Below are 20,866 nucleotides of genomic sequence, written 5' to 3'. Positions count from 1 at the left end.
GGCATGTGGTGCTGGGGGATCGAACCGCGGTCCCTGATGCCTTGCCAAGCTTGTTCTAAGTAGGTGCTTTAGACCACTGAGCCATCTCTCCAGCCCTAAATTAATGTTTTTGATAGTGAGGGGAGGGTAGCCTAATTCAAGAAGAAAGTCTAGAATTTTTGCTGTTAGTAAAATTACACTGAGTTGACACATTTTTACAGGTTAAAGGTGATAAGTTTTCTTTTTGAAAATTTAGCATAGGGGCCGGGGAGATGGCTCAGTAGCATAAGTGCTTGACTGGCAAACGCAAGGATGAGAGCTCAATTCCCGGTTCCACCAAAAAATACACCAAAACAGAAAATTCTGCATTAAAGATTTAAAATATGACCATATTTGTTTGGAACTAGCCATACTTCTTGAGACCTTTTTTTCAGAACCGGGGATTGAACTCAATGAGACTCTTAACTACTGGAAATCCTTAGCCAATCACAGTACTTTTATCCTTTTTGAGAAAGATTTTGATTAGACATTCTGTGGCTTATTTTTTGATGGGGGAGTATAATGGGTCTAAATATAGCCTTTTCTGATCTTTGAATTTTTAATATATAGAATCCCATTTTTAATTAAAGAATATCAAAGTCTTTTTTTCCCATTCCCTTAGGAAACAGCTATTGCTAATCTTGTTACATAACGGGGATGTAGTCTGCAGCGTGAATTGTTTTCTTTATAAAATTTGAGTTTCAAGGGACGTCAGTGTTCATTTATGCCATTTCTTAATTCTAAGATGGTTCTATTCCACTGTAGAAATTCAAAATATGTAATTTGAAATCTTTAAATAAAATTTGGATTTAATTTCATAAAATAAAAAAATCTAAGTTTTTTTTTCACGGGCAGAATATATTTATTGAGGGGAAAGAAAGCTCCTGTCCGAGAGAAGGGACAGGAGCCCCCCCCTCCCCCCCAAGCAGGTTGTTCCCTAGGAAGCTGTATCTTCCAGGGACTTTTATAGTGTAAAACTATGTGGGGCTAAGGTGGAGAGAATGGGAACTCGCTTAGGTGGATGTGGGGTGGGACAAAGTTATGGTCTACCAATGGGATTACAAGCACCATTGCTCAGGTAAAATTGATTAGATCCAGGACCAAATGGGGAAGCGAGTCACGGAGTAAGCAGGCATGAATACGGGACAGGGTTTCTTCCTGTTGGGGGCTGGAATACGGGAAAGGGTCTCTTCCCACTGGGGGTTGGGCTAGTGACGCACTTGGGTCCTTCCAGGTGATGCATACCTATTTAGAATATCAATCCCAGGTGTTACTCTTTTAGCATTTGTTTGGCCTTTAGGTCTTTAGGGCTGGTTCATAGCAGGAGCACACATCTGTCCCACAGTTGTAAGGTATCTTATCTTAAAAAAAATGTTAAGTTTAAAACCTTTTGAAATCATTGGTGAAGAATTTTAAGCATAATTTTGGGTGGAATGTGCCTTTCCAAGCATGTCTAGACACATTCATAAAAGGATGCTGATGAATAAAGCCATAAGACACTTTCAGTATATACAAATAGGGGGCCAAGATGGCTCAGTAGAATAAGTACTTGCCTGGCAAGTGCAAGGACCTGAGTTCAATCCCCGGTTCCATTAAAAAAAAAAAAAAAAAAAAAAAAAAAAAAAGAAACAAACAAACAAGAAACAAGCAGCCTGAAATCATATAGTGAGTTCCTGCGGACACCACGGGAAATACAGTAGCACACAGTGTGGCTGTCCTAACGCGGCTGCTTTTCCCTTCCTGGGCAGAACAGGATGCAGGCTGGAGGAGGAGCTTTCTAAGCTTTACTAATGCACTCCTTTTGAGCTTGTACTTCTATGTCCTGTTTCTATAAAAATACAAAAGTGCACCTGTATATTTATATGTACACTTCAGTAAATTAAAAAATATAGGTGGACCCAGCTGTAGCTCCCTGTTACCTTCCAAGAAGAGTTAAAGACACCACATCACAGTGACTCATGCACACCCATCTGCTGTGAGCAGTGCCGCTCACAGCAGCTCATCTGCTGTATATTCAGCTGGAAGCAGCCTCTACTGTATATACAAGTGAAACTCCGCTATAAAAAAGGGTACAAAAACAGGCACCTTGAGGCCACAGTGTTAAGTAAATCAGGTACACAAGCTTAAATACTGCCTGGCCTCTCTTATATAAGAAACTCAATATAAGGCAAGTGTGATGGCTCATGCCTGTAATCCCAGCACTGAGGCAGGAGGTCAGCCTCAAGTTCAATGTCTGCTTGGGCTCTCTTAACTCTCTCAAAATGAATAAATAAATAAATAAATAAATGAAACCCTATATATGAAGTACAAATAAAAGACAAACAATAGGAAGAAAAAGAGGGGAAAAATAAGTTACTGTAATCCAGCATAGTCAATATATCTAAAAATATGTCTTGATTTAGTAAAATAGTCTCAGGTGGGTTTTATGTGTTTTGGCCTGTTAGTCTGTTTTTATGATAATTTAACTTATAAAATAAATAAACCTTATGCTGGAAAAAATAAGGGGTGCTGAAATGTGTTATTACATATACCAATTCTTCACAATAAATTTAACCGTTACGTACTGCAAACATGAACTACAAAAGTTGGATTTGGATTTAAAATAAATTTTACTACGCCTTGAATAGATGTGGTAGTGCATGAGATTAATCCCAGTACTTGGGAGGCTGAAACAGGAAGACTGCCATAAGCCCAAGGCTAGGGGACGGGGAGATGGCTCAGTGGAATAAGCACTTCCCTGGCAAGCGCAAGAGCCTGAGTTCGATCCCCAGTTCCGCAAAAAAATAAAATAAAATTCCTATTCCTAGGCCCGGGAAGATAGCTTAGTAAAATAAGTGCTTGCCTGGCAAGCACAGGGTCCTGAGTTCAATCCCCTGTACAGCAAAAAAAAAATCCTATTCTTGATATTGAAAGTTGTATGTTCAGACTATTACATTCATCAACCCCTGGTGTTCAGCCTATAATGAACCAAAAGGGAGGGCTACTCCAAGTCTCAAACAAATGGCAGTCAGCCAGTCAGTATTTGTGTGGGGGGCAAACTTTTCAGAGCACAGGAAATTTTAAAGTTCCTCACAGATTTACAGAAAATGCAGGAGGGCAGCCCATTGCAAATTTGTGTGTGTGCCCACGCGTGTGTGTGTGCCTACAAGCACACAAGCTCCACCCTCAGCACTTTTCATTTTTTAAATTTCAGAAGCAACCTGTTGAGTCAGTAGGTTGTTTGGGCTGGGTGCAAACATTTTTTGGGGGTGGGGGGCAGTACTCAGTCTGTGCTTCATAATTTTTTAAAAAAATTTTATTTGTGTGTGTGTGTGTGTGTGTGTGGCCAGCTCAGCCCACCAGGGGGCGGGGCTGGCTGGCATGTGGGGCTGGGGGATTGAACCGCGGTCTCTGTGCTTTGCTAAGTTTGTTCTAAGTAGGTGCTTTAGACCACTGAGCCATCTCACCAGCCCTGTGCTTTATAATTAACTCTTTAGTCTCTGGAACCAAACTTAATAGCTATTAATACTGTCTATCACTTTAGTCTGCATTAGGTTATCACGATAGTTTGGTTTTGCTTTGCTTTCTGAGGCAGAGTCTCACTATAATCCAAGCTTCATTTCTCCCACCTCAGCCTCAGGAGTCCCAGAATCACAGGCTGGCCCTACTGCACCTGGCAGTAGTGTTCTTTCTTATATATATCAAAACTCCTACTGGGGCTGGGAGATAGCTCAGCAACATTAAGGTCAAGGTCCTCAGTTCAATCCCCAGTGCAAAAACAAAACAAAAAAACTCATACTAAAGAATAAGCCCTAGGCGCCAAAGATACATTTACTTCTCACACCTGTCCACAAGTTAGATAAAAATAGACACCAAAGGGCCAAGCACTCAAAAGTTTGATCCTTCTGCCTCAGTTTCCCAGTGCTGGGATCATAGGCCTGTGCTACACCCAGCTCAAAAGTAGTTAATCTGTGGGGGCCGGGGAGATGGCTCAGTGGAATAAGTGCAACTGTAAGGGCCTGAGTTCAATCCCTGGTTCCACAAAAAAAAAAAGGAGTTAATCTGGATTTAAAAACTCGTGGTAAAATCTGTATATTGGTATTGTATTGCATAATTATATTATATTATAATTTTATTTTATTTGGTGGGATTACCAGAAATCAAACTCAGGACCTTACACTTGCTGGGCTGGAGCTATGCTACTGAGCTAAATCGTGCCCCCCATCCCATGCTTTTTTCTCCACAGCTTTCAGTGTTCACCCCACTTGTGGGAAGACACACACAGGATGACACATTACCGTTTCTCACAGGGCCATCTTCATACACCGGGCACACGCCATAGTACAGGGCTGGTTCCTTGGCAACTGTCTCTCCAGCCTTACTGGAGGTGACCCTGGTTGAAGCACTAAGAGGCACTGGGCAGGCCTCAGACATCACAGCCTCCTCCTCCTCCTCTGGGGGGTTCAAGCCCACATTGTAACCAAAATCTCTGTCTTCAGAGTAATTGCCCTGCATAGCAGGGCTGCCTGAAGCAGAGGTCAGTGTGCTGGGTATGTGCAGGCCAGCTTGGGTGGGGAGGGAGGAAGGCAGCGCCCCGCCCTGCTCCAGCAAAGCCTGAGCCAACTTCTTCTCAAACACAAACCGGGTGGTTGCTGTGATGGGCCCACACTTCAGGCCAGCTCTGACAATCTCTTCTCTAAGGTCATCTGGATTCAGGTGTTTTAGTCGCGCTAACATGGCCTCCATTGTCACAGCGCCTGGAGACAAGACACCAGAGACAGATCAGCTGGGTGGTCACACAGGTGGCACCTGTGCTTGGCATGTGCTCTCAGGTACCATGGGACCCCTCTTTTCACATGACCTGTGTCCTCCCTACCTTTTCAGCTGGGGTTCTGGTGTGAGGGAGGCTTTGTTCTCACAACCAAGCCAGCTTAGAGCTGCATCACTGTAACCCTGAGTATTACTGAAACTCAAAGTCTTGGTTTCCTCACCTACAAAATGGACATAATAATAGCTATACTCTTAGGTTATGAGAATTAAATAATGTAAAGACTGCAGCACTAGGCTCGACACCAACCATAAAGGTCAGCTGCAACTATTAAGCTGTGAAGGACAAGTCTATTCATCTAACTCTTGTTGCATAGGTCCTGCTTTACCTTGGTCTTAACCATCCAGAAGAAAAGTATAAAAACGAAATATGAGAAATAAACCCATGCTGTTATGTTGAGCTGTCGGGGACTCAGGTCAACAATTTCTGATATTGCCAGTTAAGCAGAAGACCCAATACTATTATGGGCTACTGGACTGTTTTAGAATATTTTGCTGAGTTTACACACCTATAATATTCAAATAACGGAACAAAAAAAGGGTATACAGATGAATGTCCATTTTGTATCTGTGTATTCAAAGTGGTTAGGATAGATATATAGTTACATTCTCTTAATGAATAGAATGATTTGTTCTAATGGTGTTTGTAAATAGGATATCAAGTCCACATCTTGTACAGCAATTAACCACTAAGAAGAATGTATGCAGTGTGTTAATTATTGAAACTGTCCTACCGATTTGATTTGAAACTGTCTCATTGTTATTTGTTTATCAATAAAATTACGGCAAAATAAAATAAAATGAATAAAAAATTTAAAAAAAAAGAAAGAAATGTATTTGATTCACACATAAGAAAGAAGTTGCCAGGTGTGGTGGTTCACACTTGCAACTCCAGCATGTGGCAGGCGGAAGCAAGAGAATCTCTAATTTAAGGCCAGCATGGAAGACAAAGAGTTTAAGGTTAGCCTGGACTACATAGTGATACCCTACCTCAAACAAAACAAAGCAAACATCAAGTAAAACAAAAAAATGCAACTCAGATGGAACACAAACTAATGAGCCTGACTCGGGGATTGAACTCAGGACCTTGCCCTTGCCAGGGAAGCATTAATTCCACTGAGCCATCTCCCTGGCCCCCTGAGCCTGACTCTCACAAATGCTAACAGAGGGGTCCAGGGAGATGGCTCAGTGGAATAAGCACTTCCCTGGTAAGTGCATGGGCCTCAGATCAATCCCTGGTTCTACCAAAAAAAAAAGAAAAAAGAAAAGAAAACAAATGCTAACAGTATGGGAGAGAATTAGTCCCATGATTGGAAAACAGTATGTGACAATGAAAAGACAAAAGAACTGTACACAGGTGTATCCTTTAGTGGTTTCCCACAGTAGCAGAGGGAAACATTCTGAAGCTGCTAAGAGTGGAGACAGAAAAACAGGCAGTTAGGACAGGGCCTGAATAAACTGAAACTCTGAGAAGCAGGAATGCTAGGCCAGCCTGCTCTCCTGATGTCAGAGGCCTAGCCAAAAGCAGCCACTACATAGGTGGACTTAAGAGCCTCAACAGTATTCTCCCTTGCAGGCCCTCTTGGCTATCTTTGCTCTAATAAACTACACTGGTACACTGGGACAGCATGTGCAGGAACCACAGAATTGGTTACATTGCCGGCACCCAATAGGGGCACTTCCCTAGGAAGAGTTAAAGTGTGGCAGGATGACTGGACCTCACATTTCTTCTCTATCCTTTATATAATCTGAAACTGTGGGTATCCCATCAACCAAATAAAAGTGACTAGGGTAGTAGCAGCTCTCAAATGGGACAAGCTCCCCAGTAATCTGGTGGAAATGCTGGCCCAGCAGGGAGCTGGAGCCCTAGAGGCTGATGTCCAGATGCAGGTGCTCGCAGGCCCTCTGGTGGAAGCAGGGTCCTAGCAGCCTGACCAGGTGTCCAGCAGACACCTGTACATGCCTAGCAGGTCCAGCCTGTACTCCTCAATGGGGTGACAGGTACACTTGCTCTGTGCTATTTTTTTATTTTAATGAGCAGAATATATTTATTGAGGGAAAGAAAGCTCTTGTCCAAGAGAAGGACAGGAGGGGGGCCCAAGCGGGTAGCTCCCTCTACTCTGTGCTCTCTAAATATCCCCTTTCCAGGTGACCTGAGAGCCCTCTGTCAGAGCCCTCTTGGAAGCCTCCACCAAGGGTTGAACCACAACTCATTCTGCTAGAATGGGTGACCCTCTCTTTTCCAGATGTCTTGACAGATTTAATGTGCCAGGACCCTGGCAAGCACAAGGGCCTGAGTTCAATCCCGGGTTCTGCAAAAATAAAAATAATAATAATAATAATAATAATAGGACTGGGGAGATGGCTCAGTGGAATAAGCACTTCCCTGGCAAGCGCAAGGGCCTGAGTTCAATCCCTGGTTAGGCAAAAAAAAAATAAAATAATAATAATAATAATAATAATAATAATAATGTACCAGGAGCAGAGTCCTGGTACACATTCTAGGTGTTCCTGGTGCCCAGGGCCCTGCTCCCACATTCAGGAGGCTAATACTTGGCAAACAGTGCCATGAATCCTGGGGAAGGGACATGTCAATCAAGGATAAGGCTGTAGGAGGGCTCCTCAGGCCTCAGGCCTATTACAACACACCCAAAATGGGTTAGGCTCTGGTCTAGTACCTTTTCTGGTGTTCACAGGGAGCCAACTTCAGACCCTGTCTTGAACACAGTTTTCTCTTCAACCAAATCATGGCTGGGTCTGCCTTATCAGCTTCAGTCAGGTCATGGAAGAGATCAATATGGGCTCCACCGGGCAGGCCAAATAGCTCAGCAGATTAAAGAGCCTGTAAACAGGGGCAGGGGCCGGGGGGGTTGATTCCCAGGCCTGCTGTGCCTGCCCAGCCCCCAGGGTGCGCTGAGATGGGAACTGAGACTGGGCATGGTGGTGCACACCTGTAATCCCAGCTCTTGAGAAGCTGTAAACAAACAGATCACTACGAGCCCCATCTAGTAGTGAGACCCCGAACACCCTATAGACCATTCCCTAAAATACAAAAAGGGGGGGGGGGCTCCACTGTGATATGGACCATATTCATCAATTCCTGAGAAAAACTCCTGCTCCTCTTGACAATGACCCTCCTTACTGGTGGCTGGTGTGAGGGGTACCCTCTTTAGGGTCTTTTGTGCCTCCTGAGATGCCCTCAAAATGCCTGCTATCAGACCTAGTCATCCATCACAAGGATCAGGTGAACCATGGGGAGGGTACAGCCTCCCAAACTGAGAGCTTGACATGTACCACAACTAATGCTGATCACCCCCAATGTGGGGTTCCCTCTCCTGTTGCTGTGAGCTGACAGAAGTGAAGGAGAAGAGTGAGAGAGGATGTAAAGGGAGCACTCTTTATCCCTGTCTCTCTTACAAATGGGTAACACTCTCAGAACTTCTGGGTTACCTCCACATTTGACCCTCAGATCTTGAAGAAAATGCCCAACAGAAGAGAGTAACAATTAAAATACAATCCTCCAATTTGACCTACTTTGCAAAAAGCAGGGTAAATGGTCCAAAGTGCCCTACATGCAAGGTTTCACTGTGACAGACAAGTCATGTGGCAGACTCAGCCCTGCAGGCAGCCCTTACCAGCTTGGCTCCAGAGGATCCTCTCTCCCCCCAAGAAAAATCTCCAGAGTTAGCTAATAATAGTACACACACGAGAGGCTGAGGCAAGAGGATCTTCACGGAGTTCAAGGCCAGCCTGGGATACATAGTGATCACGTTCAGGAACAGCCTGGACTAGAAAGCAAGGCCTTGTCTCAAATAAACAATGTTATGAAGAGCCTCCATTCTTTTTTTTTTTTAAACATTTATTTATTTGTGTGTGTGTGTGTGTGTGTGTGTGTGTGTGTGGCCAGCTCAGCCCACCAGGGGGCGGGGCTGGCTGGCATGTGGTGCTGGGGGATTGAACCGTGGTCCTTGTGCTTTGCCAAGCTTGTTCCAAGTAGGTGCTTTAGACCACTGAGCCATCTCGCCAGCCCAAGAGCCTCCATTCTTACCACCACCACAACCAAAGAACTTCCTAAAGTCTTCCTTCTCCCTATCCAGGGCCCACAGTGCAAAGATAGAGACAAGGATACTTATCCAGTCCCTCCAAGTGAGAAGCATGACCAGAAGAACCTCAACCTGAATGCTCCCAGGTTGCATTCCCCTGCGAAACCTGGGAGAAATCAAGACAGACCAAGCAAGTTTTCAGAAGACCCAAACAGACTTCTCATCAAGGAATGTGGTTCTCCTTTTGAATCCTTTCCAACTCAGAAAAAGATGCAGCTCTAGGGCCAGTGAGATAGCTCAGCAGACTAAAGAGCCTGCTTAGACAAGCCTAGGCAAGTGCAGGGACCGCAGTTCAATCCCTAGCACCACATGCCTCACCAGCCCTGTGCCCAGGGTGGGCTGAGCAGGCCAGAGTCCAGGCATAGTGGAGCACGCCTGTAATCCCAGTGCTGGGGAGGCTGAAAGCAGGAGGATCACTACAAGACCCTGCAACAACCAAATACATTTAAAAAAAGAAGAAGAAAAAGAAAGAAAAAAGATGCAGCTCTAAGAGAAGCACAGGCTTCAGAGATGAACAAGCAACAACCCAACAAGCAGCTAAAACCCATTTCCAGCTGGGCCCATGAGGAGCCCCAGGGGACCTTAGTAACCTAAGGGGACCAGGAGTTTTAAAACATTAACATTTCCTGGCCTGTTATATGACAGCCTCCAAATGACCTGAGTCAAATCTTTGAACTATTTCCAAACTCGATGGTGACGCAGAGAAAGAAACTCTTTCAGCCTCCCTCAAACAAATCAAGAAAGCCCTACTCATATATATCTTCCTGCAACCTCAGTCATTTTAACTTACTTAAAAGGATTAATTCATTGCCCAGTGCACCTGACATTTTCAAAAAGTTATAGAAGTTAGCTATAGCACCAGAACACACTCTCAACCATCTACAAAGATTAGCCACCATGACTTTTGTCAAATTGGGATCAGAAGTGGCCAAAGAGCAGGAGTGAAGAGATAAGAGGCTTGCCACAGACCCTACCTGACCAGGTTTCCCAGGAGTCTTCCACAAGTACGTTATAAATGCACAAAGGCAAGACAGTTTTAAAAAGTCCAACCAGCCTCTATCCAGGCCCTAGCCTAACTGAAAGAGATTTTTTTTTTTTTTTTTTTTTTTTTTGGTATTTTAGGAAAGGGTCTACAGGGTGTTCAGGGTCTCACTACTCGATCAGACTCAGTGATCTGCCTGCTTACAGCCTCCCAAGAGCTGGGACTATAGGCGCACACCCAGTCTCAATTGCCGTCTCAGTGTGCCCCAGGGGGCAGGGCCAGCACAGCAGGCCCCGGGATGGAACCCTCAGCCCCCGTACCTGTTTTCAGGCACTTTAATCTGCTGAGCTATTTGGCCAGCTCTCCAGAGACCATTTAGAAGGCTGTTTGTCACTAGATGAAGGTCACAGGGAAGAAGCAGTCTGACATAATGGTGCAGCAGGATTGATGGGGCCAGGAACTTCTCATGGCTCCCAAGACCCAGACCAGGAGCCCAGATAATCCAAACAGTGGAGGGTCAAATGAACAACTTTCTCCTCAATACTGGTGCTGGTTTATCTGCTCTTTCTTCCCTGAGAGCTTGACCGTGAGCTGGTATCAGGAAAGGTAGTCACTTGGTTTTTCACATTCTCCTTAAGCTGCACCTGGGAGATCTTTAATTCACTCACTCCTTTCTAGTTATGGTGCACAGCCCCACCCCATTGCAGGGAGATGTCCTGATTCAGATGGATACCACCATCTTAATAGCCCCAGGACAGAGAAGACTGAGATTAATAGAAGTATATAGCTCAACTGGAAAAACAAGCCAGGCTTTAACTGCCTAGTCATACAGATTCATCTCAAGGACTCACCATCCTTTCCAGAGGCCACAGTCCAGATAAGGGTTAATAAAGATCACAGCCAAGGGCCCAGGATTTAAAGTCCCAGGGCCTCCTGTCCCCTATAATAGCCCCTGTAATTCCCCAATCCTGGAAGTCCAAGAGACAAGTGGAGAATGGAGGTTAGTACAATTAGGACAGGACCTGGCTGGAGGCTGACTTATTAATGATGCTGCAATTCCCATACAACTGGTAGTTTCCAACCCTATACTCTGTTGACCCACGTTCCCAAGGGGTCCATATCATTGACAGCATTAGACCTAAAGAATGTCTTTTGCATTCCTATTTGCCTTTGAGGACCCCTTAGACCAAATGACCCAACTTAGTTGGACTGTCTTCCCACAGGGACTCAGGGACAGCGCTCACCTCTTTGGACAACTTTTGTCACAGGATCTATTTGACTTCTACCTGAAGAATAAGGTTCTATACTATGTAGATGATCTAGTATGTGCTCCACGTGAGGATTCCCAGAAGAGAAACCAGGCCTTCCTCAATTTCCTGGCAGACAGGATACAGGGTCTTCAAGCTATGCTAGTCCTCTGGATAATATCTGGACCTCACTACATCTGAAGGTGCCAGGGCTTTGAGTAAAGATCAAACTGGCCTCATCTCATCCTTTCCCCTCCCTAAAACTTTAAGACAGCTAAGAGGACTCACGGATATCACTGGCTTTTGTAACCTTATCAAATGGTCAGATACACAGGCATAAAAAAGCCCCATCGTGGCAAGAGAACCAGAAGAAAGGCAAACCTTCAAAACACTAAAAAGGCTCTCTCAGGGGTCCAGCCCTGCACCTCCCTACAGGAAAAATCTTCAATTTATATGAGATAGGAAAAAAGAGGTTGTGCTGCGGGTATGATACAAGCAAAAGGGTCACTCTGGCAATGGGTCAACTATTTCAGCAAAGAACCAGATGAGGCAGCCAAAGGCTGGCAGGCCTGTCTTCGGCAATTGTGACTGCTACCCTCTGATTCTAGAGGATACCAAGCTCACCTTAGTAATAACTTGACCATGTCCTCTCCTCAACATAGTTCAGGACTGCTGTCTTTTAAGGGAAGCCTCTGGCTCTCAGACAGCTGACTCTTGAGATCTCAGACTATGCTGCTGGAGGAACCTGCAATCCAAATAAGAACCTGCCTTCCCTTCTACACTTCTCCCAGAAAAGCAAGAAAAACTAACTCATGACTGTAGCCAACTGGTATTAGAAACTTATGGTACAAGAAGGGGGCTGATGAGGCCAGGGAGATAGTTCAGTAGAATAAGTGCTTGCCTGGCTAGCACAAGGAATCCCCGGTTCTGAAAAAAAAAAAAAAAAAAAAAAAAAAAAAAAAACCCAAGAAGGGGCTCGAGAAACCATCTGTTAAAAAATTCAGACTGGACACTCATTACAGACAGGAGCTCCTGAGTAGAGCAAGGAATTGAAATGACAAGATATGTGATGGTGTCAATAGAAGTCACAGAGAGCTTACCCCTTCCCCCAGGTACGAGTGCTCAGGTAGCAGAATTAACTGCTCTCACTTGGGCTCTTATTTTTTTTAATGTATTTAGTACAGGGTCTACAAAGTCTCACTACTTAAATTGGACTCATAGTGATTCTCCTGTTTTCAGCCTCCCAGGTGCTGAGAGTACAGGAACACACCACAACGCCCAGTCTCAATCGCCTTCTCAGGGCGACCCAGGGGCAGGGCCGGCACGCAGGGAATCGCTCTTGAAGCAAGTTGACTGTATGCCCTTCTGGTGCTTCATGCTCACACTGCCATCTGGAAAGAAAACTTCCTTACAACCACAGAGTCTCTAACAAAATATACAAAGAGCTTAACCCCCTGCTATGTATGCACAGTATCCCTCAAGAGATGCCCGTAACCCACGATAAAGGGCACTAAAAGCAAGCTGATCAAACAGCAAAAGGAAATGGGGTGGCCAATGCTGTAGATCAAGCAGCAGCATGAAAGCACCTCAGAGCCACTTTAAATCCCTTACTTTGGGATTACCCCCTCAAAGAGAATAAGCCCTAGTACTCTCAGGGAGAAACTAAAAAAGTTTTGGCCAATGGGCTGCACTTATAGCCCTTGGATGGTTTCAAACAACGAAAACAGAACTCCTCCCAATGAAATTATTGAAGGCTCTTTCCCCAGTTCTTCAATTTAAGCAAGGAGGAAATTCACTCAAGGCAAGTGAACTATTTACTGTGCTAGGTACTAATACATTCACTATGAGGTCATGATATATGTGTCTCTCCATGTGTGTGGTGTGTGCGTGGGGGGGGGGCGCAGCTCAGCCCACCAGGGGACAGGACTGGCTGGCATGTGGTGCTGGGGGATTGAACCACGGTCCCTGTGCTTTAGCTAAGCTTGTTCTAAGTAGGTGCTTTTGACCACTGAGCCATCTCACCAGCCCCTCCTGGACAGTTCTGATTTGAACGTGTTATGTTCCTGCTGGGAGCCACTGGTGGCACACGCATGGCTGTCTCACTGGGTGGTTCATATTACTTGTGGTATAAACCAGAAGTAATATGTTTCAAAAAACTGTATATTAACTTGTTGGGAGTATGTGAGCTGTGCCAGAAAAACAACACTCTCACTGGAAGGTGCTCCCCCAAATCCCACATCCAACAAAGGGGCATCTACCCTGAGGAAGACTGATAGATTTTACACCCCTGTCCAGAGTAACCATGACCCAGTTCCTGCCTCTTGATCTGGGAAGGCACATTGACCAGTGCACAGAGACATTGCCTTGCAGGACTGAAAAGTCCATGGAAAGTACAAGCCCTAATAAATGAGATTATCCCTTGATATTGCCTGCACTGAGGGCTGCGGAGTGAGAGTGGACCACCTTTCTAGGCAGCAGTTACTTAGAAAGTCTCAACCGCACTGGGTATGTGGTATCATCTACACTGTGCCTGGGAATCCCAGTCTTTAAGAACAGTAAAGGGGCCAGGGAGATAGCTCAGTAGAATAAGCGCTTGCCTGGCAAGTGTAAGGGCCTGAGTTCAATCCCCGGTTCCAAAAGAACAGTAGAGAGGGCTAAAGGGATTGTGAAAACCCATCTCTACAAATTAATGCAGGAGACCCAGCCTCCATGAACCACCCTCTTCCCCATGGCTCTACTTAGGACAAGGAACCCTCAACAATTGGACCTCAGCTCCTATGAGATGCTGTACTCCTAGAAGGCCCTTTCTGACTAATGACTTCCATTAGATCCAGAGGTAACTATCTGGGTGAAACATCCCTCTCTGTCCCACTTCCAGGGGGCATTCCACAAGAAGACAGACACCCAAGCCCACACTTTTTGACTCGGGGGGACTCTGTCTTAGTGCCTATCGCTACTTTCTTTCTTGACTCCTCATAGGATAGACCCCATATGATAATTCTCTCCACCCCTTCAGTGGCTAAGGTTTCCAGACACAATTCCTGGACCCACCATTCTTGCTTAAAACTATGGTCAGTGAACCAGAAAAACTTCTCACTGGACAGGCAAGCAAGCAAGACACAGCTTGCCAGATACTTCTGTAAACCACCAGCAAAATTAAAATTTCTCCTTAAGAAAATTTCTCTTGGGCTGGTGAGATGGCTCAATGGTCTGAAGCACCTACTTAGAACAAGCTTAGCAAAGCACAGGGACCGCAGTTCAATCCCCCAGCACCACATGCCAGCCAGTCCCGCCCCCGGGTGGGCTGAGCTGGCCACACACACACACACATAAATAAATAAAATTTTTAAAAAAAAGAAAATTTCTCTTTCTAGAAGGAGATGCCATCTCCTTTTCTAAAAGGTATGTAATGATGACAGTGAAACCCTGAGATTCATCCTGTTCTAGTTAAATCTGCTATAAATCTTCACTCTGATTTTCCTCTGGTATCTCTTAACCTGTAAGCTCCTCAGAGGGTGCAGTTATTTTCATTATCAAATTGGGTAAGTCTCCCTCTAGTTAAAAAATTAGCCCTGTCCCAAAAATAGATCCCAAGATATGAAAGTTTGACTTTGGGTTTCTGACCTCAGAATTTCATGTCTTTAGGGCTAGCCAAATAGCTCAGCAGATTAAAGCACCTGGCAAAGGGGCTGGGGGTTTGATTCAGGGGCCTGCTGTTCCGGCCCCACCCCTGGGGCATGATGGGAGGGCAATTGAGACTGGGTGTGGTGGTGTGTGCCTATAATTCCAGGTCATGGGAGGCTATGAACAGGCGGATCACTATGAGTCTGATCTAGTGCTGAGACCCTGAACAACCTCTAGACCCTTCCCTAAAATACAAAAAATAAAAAAGAGTTTCATGTCTTAGTCCCACTCTGTCCAGTTTGCCTTCATCTTTCCTGACCTACAATGGCACCCATGCCCTCCAGCTCACTAACACTACAAGGATTAACCAGTCTCCCCACACCCTTTAACTACTGCAACAAACTCTCTTGATCTTGCTAAAGTTCACAACAAGGGGCCGGGGAAATAGCTCAGTAAAATAAGTGCTTGCCTGGCAAGCGCAAGGGCCTGAGTTCAATCCCCAGTTCTGCAAAAAAAATTAAATTAAATTAAAATAAAGTTCACAACAGACACAGACCCTAACAACTCTCCAAAATCAATGACACTGGTAGCAGTGGCTGTATGAAATTGGAAATCAGACCTTCTAAATACTAAAAACAGGGGGCAACATCTACTCCTAGGGAGGAAAACGCTGTATTTATGCCTACCAGTCTAAAATAATAAGAAATGCAGCACAAAAACTGACGATGCTTCTAAAATTCACTGAAAGTTATCTGGGCCAACAGAATCCTGGTCAGGGATCTAAAATTAGAATCCGGTTACTTCCCCTGGCAAGACCACTGCTAATGCAACTTACAGCCTTATTATTCGGATCATGCCCGCTCAATCTCAATCAAATTTGTTTCTTCCCAGCTGCCAGCCTTAAAGCTACCAATGATGCTGAGGACAAAACCACTGATGGTTCTAATCAGGGCCCTAAGAGAGAATTCACAGTGGAAGACCCTCACTGCTACATTGTCAATGCCCCTTCTCAGCCAAAAGCAGCAAAAACAACTGAGGGCTCCTTTTTCCTAGTGGCATTTAGGGTTAACACTGCTGAGGGGGACTGAGACCAGGCAAACAAAACAACACCCAATTAGAGCAAGGGTATGCGTAAACTGAGACCAGCTCCAGAAAGTCAGAGAGAAAGGAAGGTTTCTGCTGTCAGAGGTCTTGCTACAAATAGCAACCACACTATTTCAAAGGACAAGGGCCTGGATAAACTGAGATAAGCCCTGCGAAGTTGAGGTGAAATGGAAGCCTACCTAGAAATTCAATTGTATTTCAGTTTCACACCGAAGTCTACCTATAAGCCCATGGACTTAGGCCCTCCATGGGCACCTCCCTTCCATCCCCTCTTGCCAACCAGCAAGCGCTTTTCTTTTGTTAATAAACTACACCTGGGTTATTCCCCACTGTTGTGATTATGAACTTCATTTTCTGTTGTGTTCAAAAGAGAAACCCAAAAGGGGGAAAAACTGGTAACACTATTTTATATGTACTCTAGGACTAAGCAAATGCGACAGCGTCTCCCTGACAAAGCAGATGGAGGGGAAAGACAACCAGGGTGGCCAGGGAGACACAGCTTCTCCAGCATCAGAACAGGCGCAAACCACATACAAGCACAAGGTCAGAGCAGTGCTCCAAGACGACTTTACTCTAAGACAGCTGTGGGTACCATTCACAGATCCTTGGCTGGAATAAACTCAGCGACGGACTTAAGTAACAACTCACTGGTCTTAAACAAAATTGAGTTTAGTTCTGCAGCCTGAAAAAAACCATTTCCTGATTTTCGTACTTGATGCTAACAGTTACCATTCTCTAAGTGAATGGTATACAGAATTTCTATTTTTTTTTTTTTTTGGTGGTACCAGGGATCAAATTCAGGACCTTGTGCTTGGCAGGCAGGCACTTACGCCACTGAGCTATCTCCCCAGCCCCTGGTTATTGTTGTTTTTTTTTTTTTTTTTCAGAACCAGGGATTGAACTCAGGCCCTTGTGCTTGCCAGATAAGTGCTTATTCTACTAAGCTATCTCCCCAGCCTCAAGATGTTTAAACTTCTTGGACAACCCATATTACCCAACCCTAAACTCATTTTTTCTTTCTTTCTTTTTTTTTTTTTTGGCGGAACCGGGGATTGAACTCAGACCCTTGTGCTTGCCGGGGAAGCGCTTATTCCACTGAGGCATCTCCCCGGCCCCCAACCCTCCACTCATAATGCACCAAATCTGCCTCTCTACCTCCCGAATGCTCTCCGTATAAAAGCCTCCAAACCCCACCAGGAGGGGCTCTGACTCTTTGGGAAAGATCCCAGTCAGGCCCACAAGTATAAGCTGCCTCCTAAACCTTCTAAGTGCTGTTTCTTTTCATATTTGGTCTGTTTCCTGTAACACTATCACCAAAGATCTCTTTCCTGCTGTTCCCCACAGTGAATCTAATTTCCCAACTGTCCCCACCCCTTGGCAACTACTAATTAGCTGCTACACCATAACAGCTTTATTTTGAGAATATTCTCAAAATGGAGTCATAAATACTTTTGAGGTTGACTTTTTTTTTTTTTTTTTTTTGGCAGAACTGGGGATTGAACTCAGGCCTTTGCATTTGCCAGGGAAGCGCTTATTCCACTGAGACATCTCCCCAGCCCTAAGGTTGACCTTTTTAAAAATCTTTTTATTTCATGTATTTGGTACAGGGTCTTACTACGCAGTAGTGATCCTCCTGTTTCCAGCATCCCCAGCACTGGGATTACAGGCCTGCGCTGCCACCACTCCGACTAGGTGGGTCACAAGCTCAGTGCGCCCAGAGGCTGGGCCAGTGTGGCATGGGGGGGGGGGGGTGTTGCCTTGACTTTTCTCACCAGCACAAAGCCCCAGACACCCACCTAAGCTACATGAACCCTGCTAAGGAACATACCCAGGTATGACTCTGCCACTGTGTATTAAGCCAGTTATTCCTTGAAGGTCACCTGGGTTGTTTCCAGTCTTAGGTAATCACAAACAAGAAACTATGAACATTCACGGGTGGGCTTCTGTATGAAAATAAGTTTTCATTTCACAAGGACAGAAGCTCAGAAATGAAGGACAGGTCTTCTGTTCTGGAGAAACTGCAGATGTACAAGATATCCAGTTTCTTAATGTCTCTGTAGACTTCTGGAAATACAAGGCTGTTTTGCTTTTTAAAAAGCCATTTTAGGGGCCAGGGAGATGGCTCAGTGGAATAAGCGCTTCCCTGACAGGCACGAGGGCCTAAATTCAATCCCCAGTTCCGCCAAAAAGAAAAAAAAAGAAAGTATTTAAAAAGCCATTGTAATAGCAATGCAGTTATCTTTCTCTCTCTCTCTCTGTTGTTTTGTTTTGTTTTTTTTCCTTTGGTACCAGGAATCAAACTCGGGATTTTTTTTTAAAAACTTGTGTGTGTGTGTGTGTGTGTGTGTGTATGTGTGGCCAGCTCAGCCCACCAGGGGGCGGGGCTGGCTGGCATGTGGGGCTGGGGGAGAACCGTGATCCCTGTGCTTTGCTAAGCTTGTTCTAAGTAGGTGCTTTAGACCACTGAGCCATCTCACCAGCCCAAACTCAAGATCTCTTGTCTGCCACACAGATGCTGTGTCACTGAGCTATATGGCCAGCCCTTTATTGTCTTTTTGAGACAGGGTTTCTCTATGCAGTTCAGGCTGGCCTTGAACTTACTTTGTAGCCCAGGCTGGACTCAGAATCTTAGACATCTTCCTGCCTCAGCCTCCTGAGTGCTGGGATTGCAGGCCTGTTACACCATACCCAGCACAGTTATATCTTATTTTAGGGTTGGCTTTTGTTTCCCTACTGCTGGCAACGTTGAACATCTTTTCACATATTCTGGTAGTTTGTACTATTTTTGCAATCTTTTATTCATCTCAAATGAAAAACTAAAAATCAAATAGAAGTCTTAAAAAGACAGCAAATTCTAATGTTTTAGCACTAACCTTACTAGCATATACTCCATTCTGCGTCATGTCTGGGTAATTTTCAGTATCAGTCTTGTTACCAGCCACTTAGGTTCAGACACTCACGTTTGACTGAGGGCTAACATAAGCACAGGGGAAGCTGAGGCAAGAGGACTGTCACAAGTTTGAGGCCAGCCCAGTGTACACTGTGAGATCCTGCCTCCAAGCAACAAAAAATAAAAATAGTTTTGGGTTTTTTTGGTACCAGGAATCAAACTCAGGACCTTGTACTTGCCAGGCAGGTGCTTATGCTGCTGAGCTATCTCCCCTGTCCAACAAAAGGGAAAGTGTAATGAACAATCTTTATCAGAGTATCGGATTGGGGAGACAGCTCAGCACTCTAAGTGCCTGCCTGGCAAACGCAAGAACCCAGGTTCAATCCTCGATACCATATGCCATGCTGGCCCTGGAACCTGACAACACTGTGCCAGGCACTGAAAGCAGGCATGATGATGCAGGCCTGTCATCCCATCACTGGGGAGGCTGAAACGGGGATCACTACGGGTCCAAGCTGCATAGTGAGATCCTGTATCAAATAAATAAAATAAAAAAAGAGGGGCTGGTGAGATGGCTCAGCGGTCTAAAGCACCTACTTAGAACAAGCTTAGCAGAGCACAGGGACCACAGTTCAATCCCCCAGCACCACATGCCAGCCAGCCCCACCCCCTGGTGGGCCAAGCTGGCCACACACACACACACACACACACACATAAATAAATAAATACAATTTTTAAAAAAAAAGAATTCCAAACTATCCTGCTGAGCACACGGCAAAACCATTCTCCCTTCAGACCAAGAGACAGAACACGTACATGCCAGTCCTAGGAGGCTTTGAACCTGGTTTGTCTTCCACAAGAGGAAGATGAATTGAAGATGGCTGAAAGTGATAAAAGTACAAAGATCTGCACTGTCTCTCTGTACTTTCCCGCCCCCGTACCTTACCATATAAAAGACCCCTGCCCTCCTATAAGCAGTGAAATGGTGCTTTAAAGCAAACAGGCCCTTCCATCTAGTCAGAACTAGCTTTAAATAAGTCTTTTTTCCTTTTCCCTGAATACATGGCCTCCTTTGACATGGTCAGTGGCAAGCAGATGAACGCAACTGTATAAGCCTAAGTAGTGGATAATAGCCCAGCTGCGAGTTTTTTGTAGTGTTGACAGTGTAAATGGACAAATCAGCATTCTACTTATTAAAGATGAAAGAAAAAAAGGTAAAACTCAATACAGTGGAGAGTGCTGGAACTGGTCCCCACAGACTTGCGTCCCATCTGTCCTCTGCTGTATGACCGCAGTAGAATCACTTTTCTGGGACCTTCTTTTACTATAAAACCAACAAATCAGAAATGTTGCCCAAAGAACCCCCCTAACCTATTAAAGCAGTTATCGGTTTTACTTTTTGCTATTTCGGTTTTTCCCCTTTTTTTTTTTTGATACTGGGAATCCAACTCAGGATACTGTGCTTGCCAGGCCTGGCACTGCACCGCTGAGCTATATCCCAGACCCCACTATTTCATTTTCCTATAACAGAACCTTCGAGGAAGATCCCTGACTTGGAGCAAGAGCAAAGACTTAAGGAGGCGGAGGGCTGAGGGAGCTGAGCAAAGGGAGCAGCGGTGCGTGCGCCTGCCCAGCAGTTCCTTCTCCAACCTTTTGGGCCGCACAGCTGCGCCTCAGCAGCCCCGCTGGGCGGAGCCTATCCCGACCAGGCGGCCGCCTAGCACCCCCGACCCGCCCCAAGACCCTCTCTAGCTGCCTGCCCGACGCCGAGCCCCACGGCCGCCGCGGGGACGCCAGGCCAGCTCGCGGTCGCACGGCCGCTGCTCCGCGCGCCCGGACCGGCTGCCGACCTCGAGCATCGCACCCGAGCCACGCCGCACTGTTCTCTCTCCCCTCCCACATCCTCTCCACGTCCCCCGAACCCAGCCAGCCCCGGACTACCGCCCGCGCGGAAGCTGCCAGCCGCTTCGCTCCACCAAGGCAAGGCCCCGCGCGCCACGCTCCCGGCCCGGCCCCGGCCCGGCCCCCGGAGGTCAGGGCTTCCCAAGCTTCCACCGCTCCCGCCCGGGCTGGCCCGCTCCCCGCCGGCCGC

At 45.7% G+C, this 20,866-nt stretch overlaps 1 protein-coding gene across 1 annotated transcript in view; it reads right to left on the bottom strand.

The window, feature by feature from the left end:
- Ankle2 (ankyrin repeat and LEM domain containing 2) overlaps window positions 1-20,633 on the bottom strand; it is a 39,513-nt gene extending 18,880 nt beyond the window's left edge. The window contains exons 1-2 of the mRNA XM_023720661.1: window positions 20,552-20,633; window positions 4,296-4,754 (exon numbers count right to left, since the gene is read on the bottom strand). Of these exons, the coding sequence (XP_023576429.1) occupies window positions 4,296-4,754; window positions 20,552-20,633 (541 nt within the window). The remainder of the gene's footprint in view (window positions 1-4,295; window positions 4,755-20,551) is intronic.
- Between the last annotated feature and the right edge of the window lie 233 nt (window positions 20,634-20,866).

This window comes from Octodon degus, unplaced genomic scaffold (assembly GCF_000260255.1).
Source record: "Octodon degus isolate 3935 unplaced genomic scaffold, OctDeg1.0 scaffold00076, whole genome shotgun sequence".
Classification (NCBI taxonomy): domain Eukaryota; kingdom Metazoa; phylum Chordata; class Mammalia; order Rodentia; family Octodontidae; genus Octodon; species Octodon degus.
The sequence above is the reverse complement of the archived record's forward strand: the minus strand, read 5'-3'. Positions and strand labels throughout refer to the sequence as shown.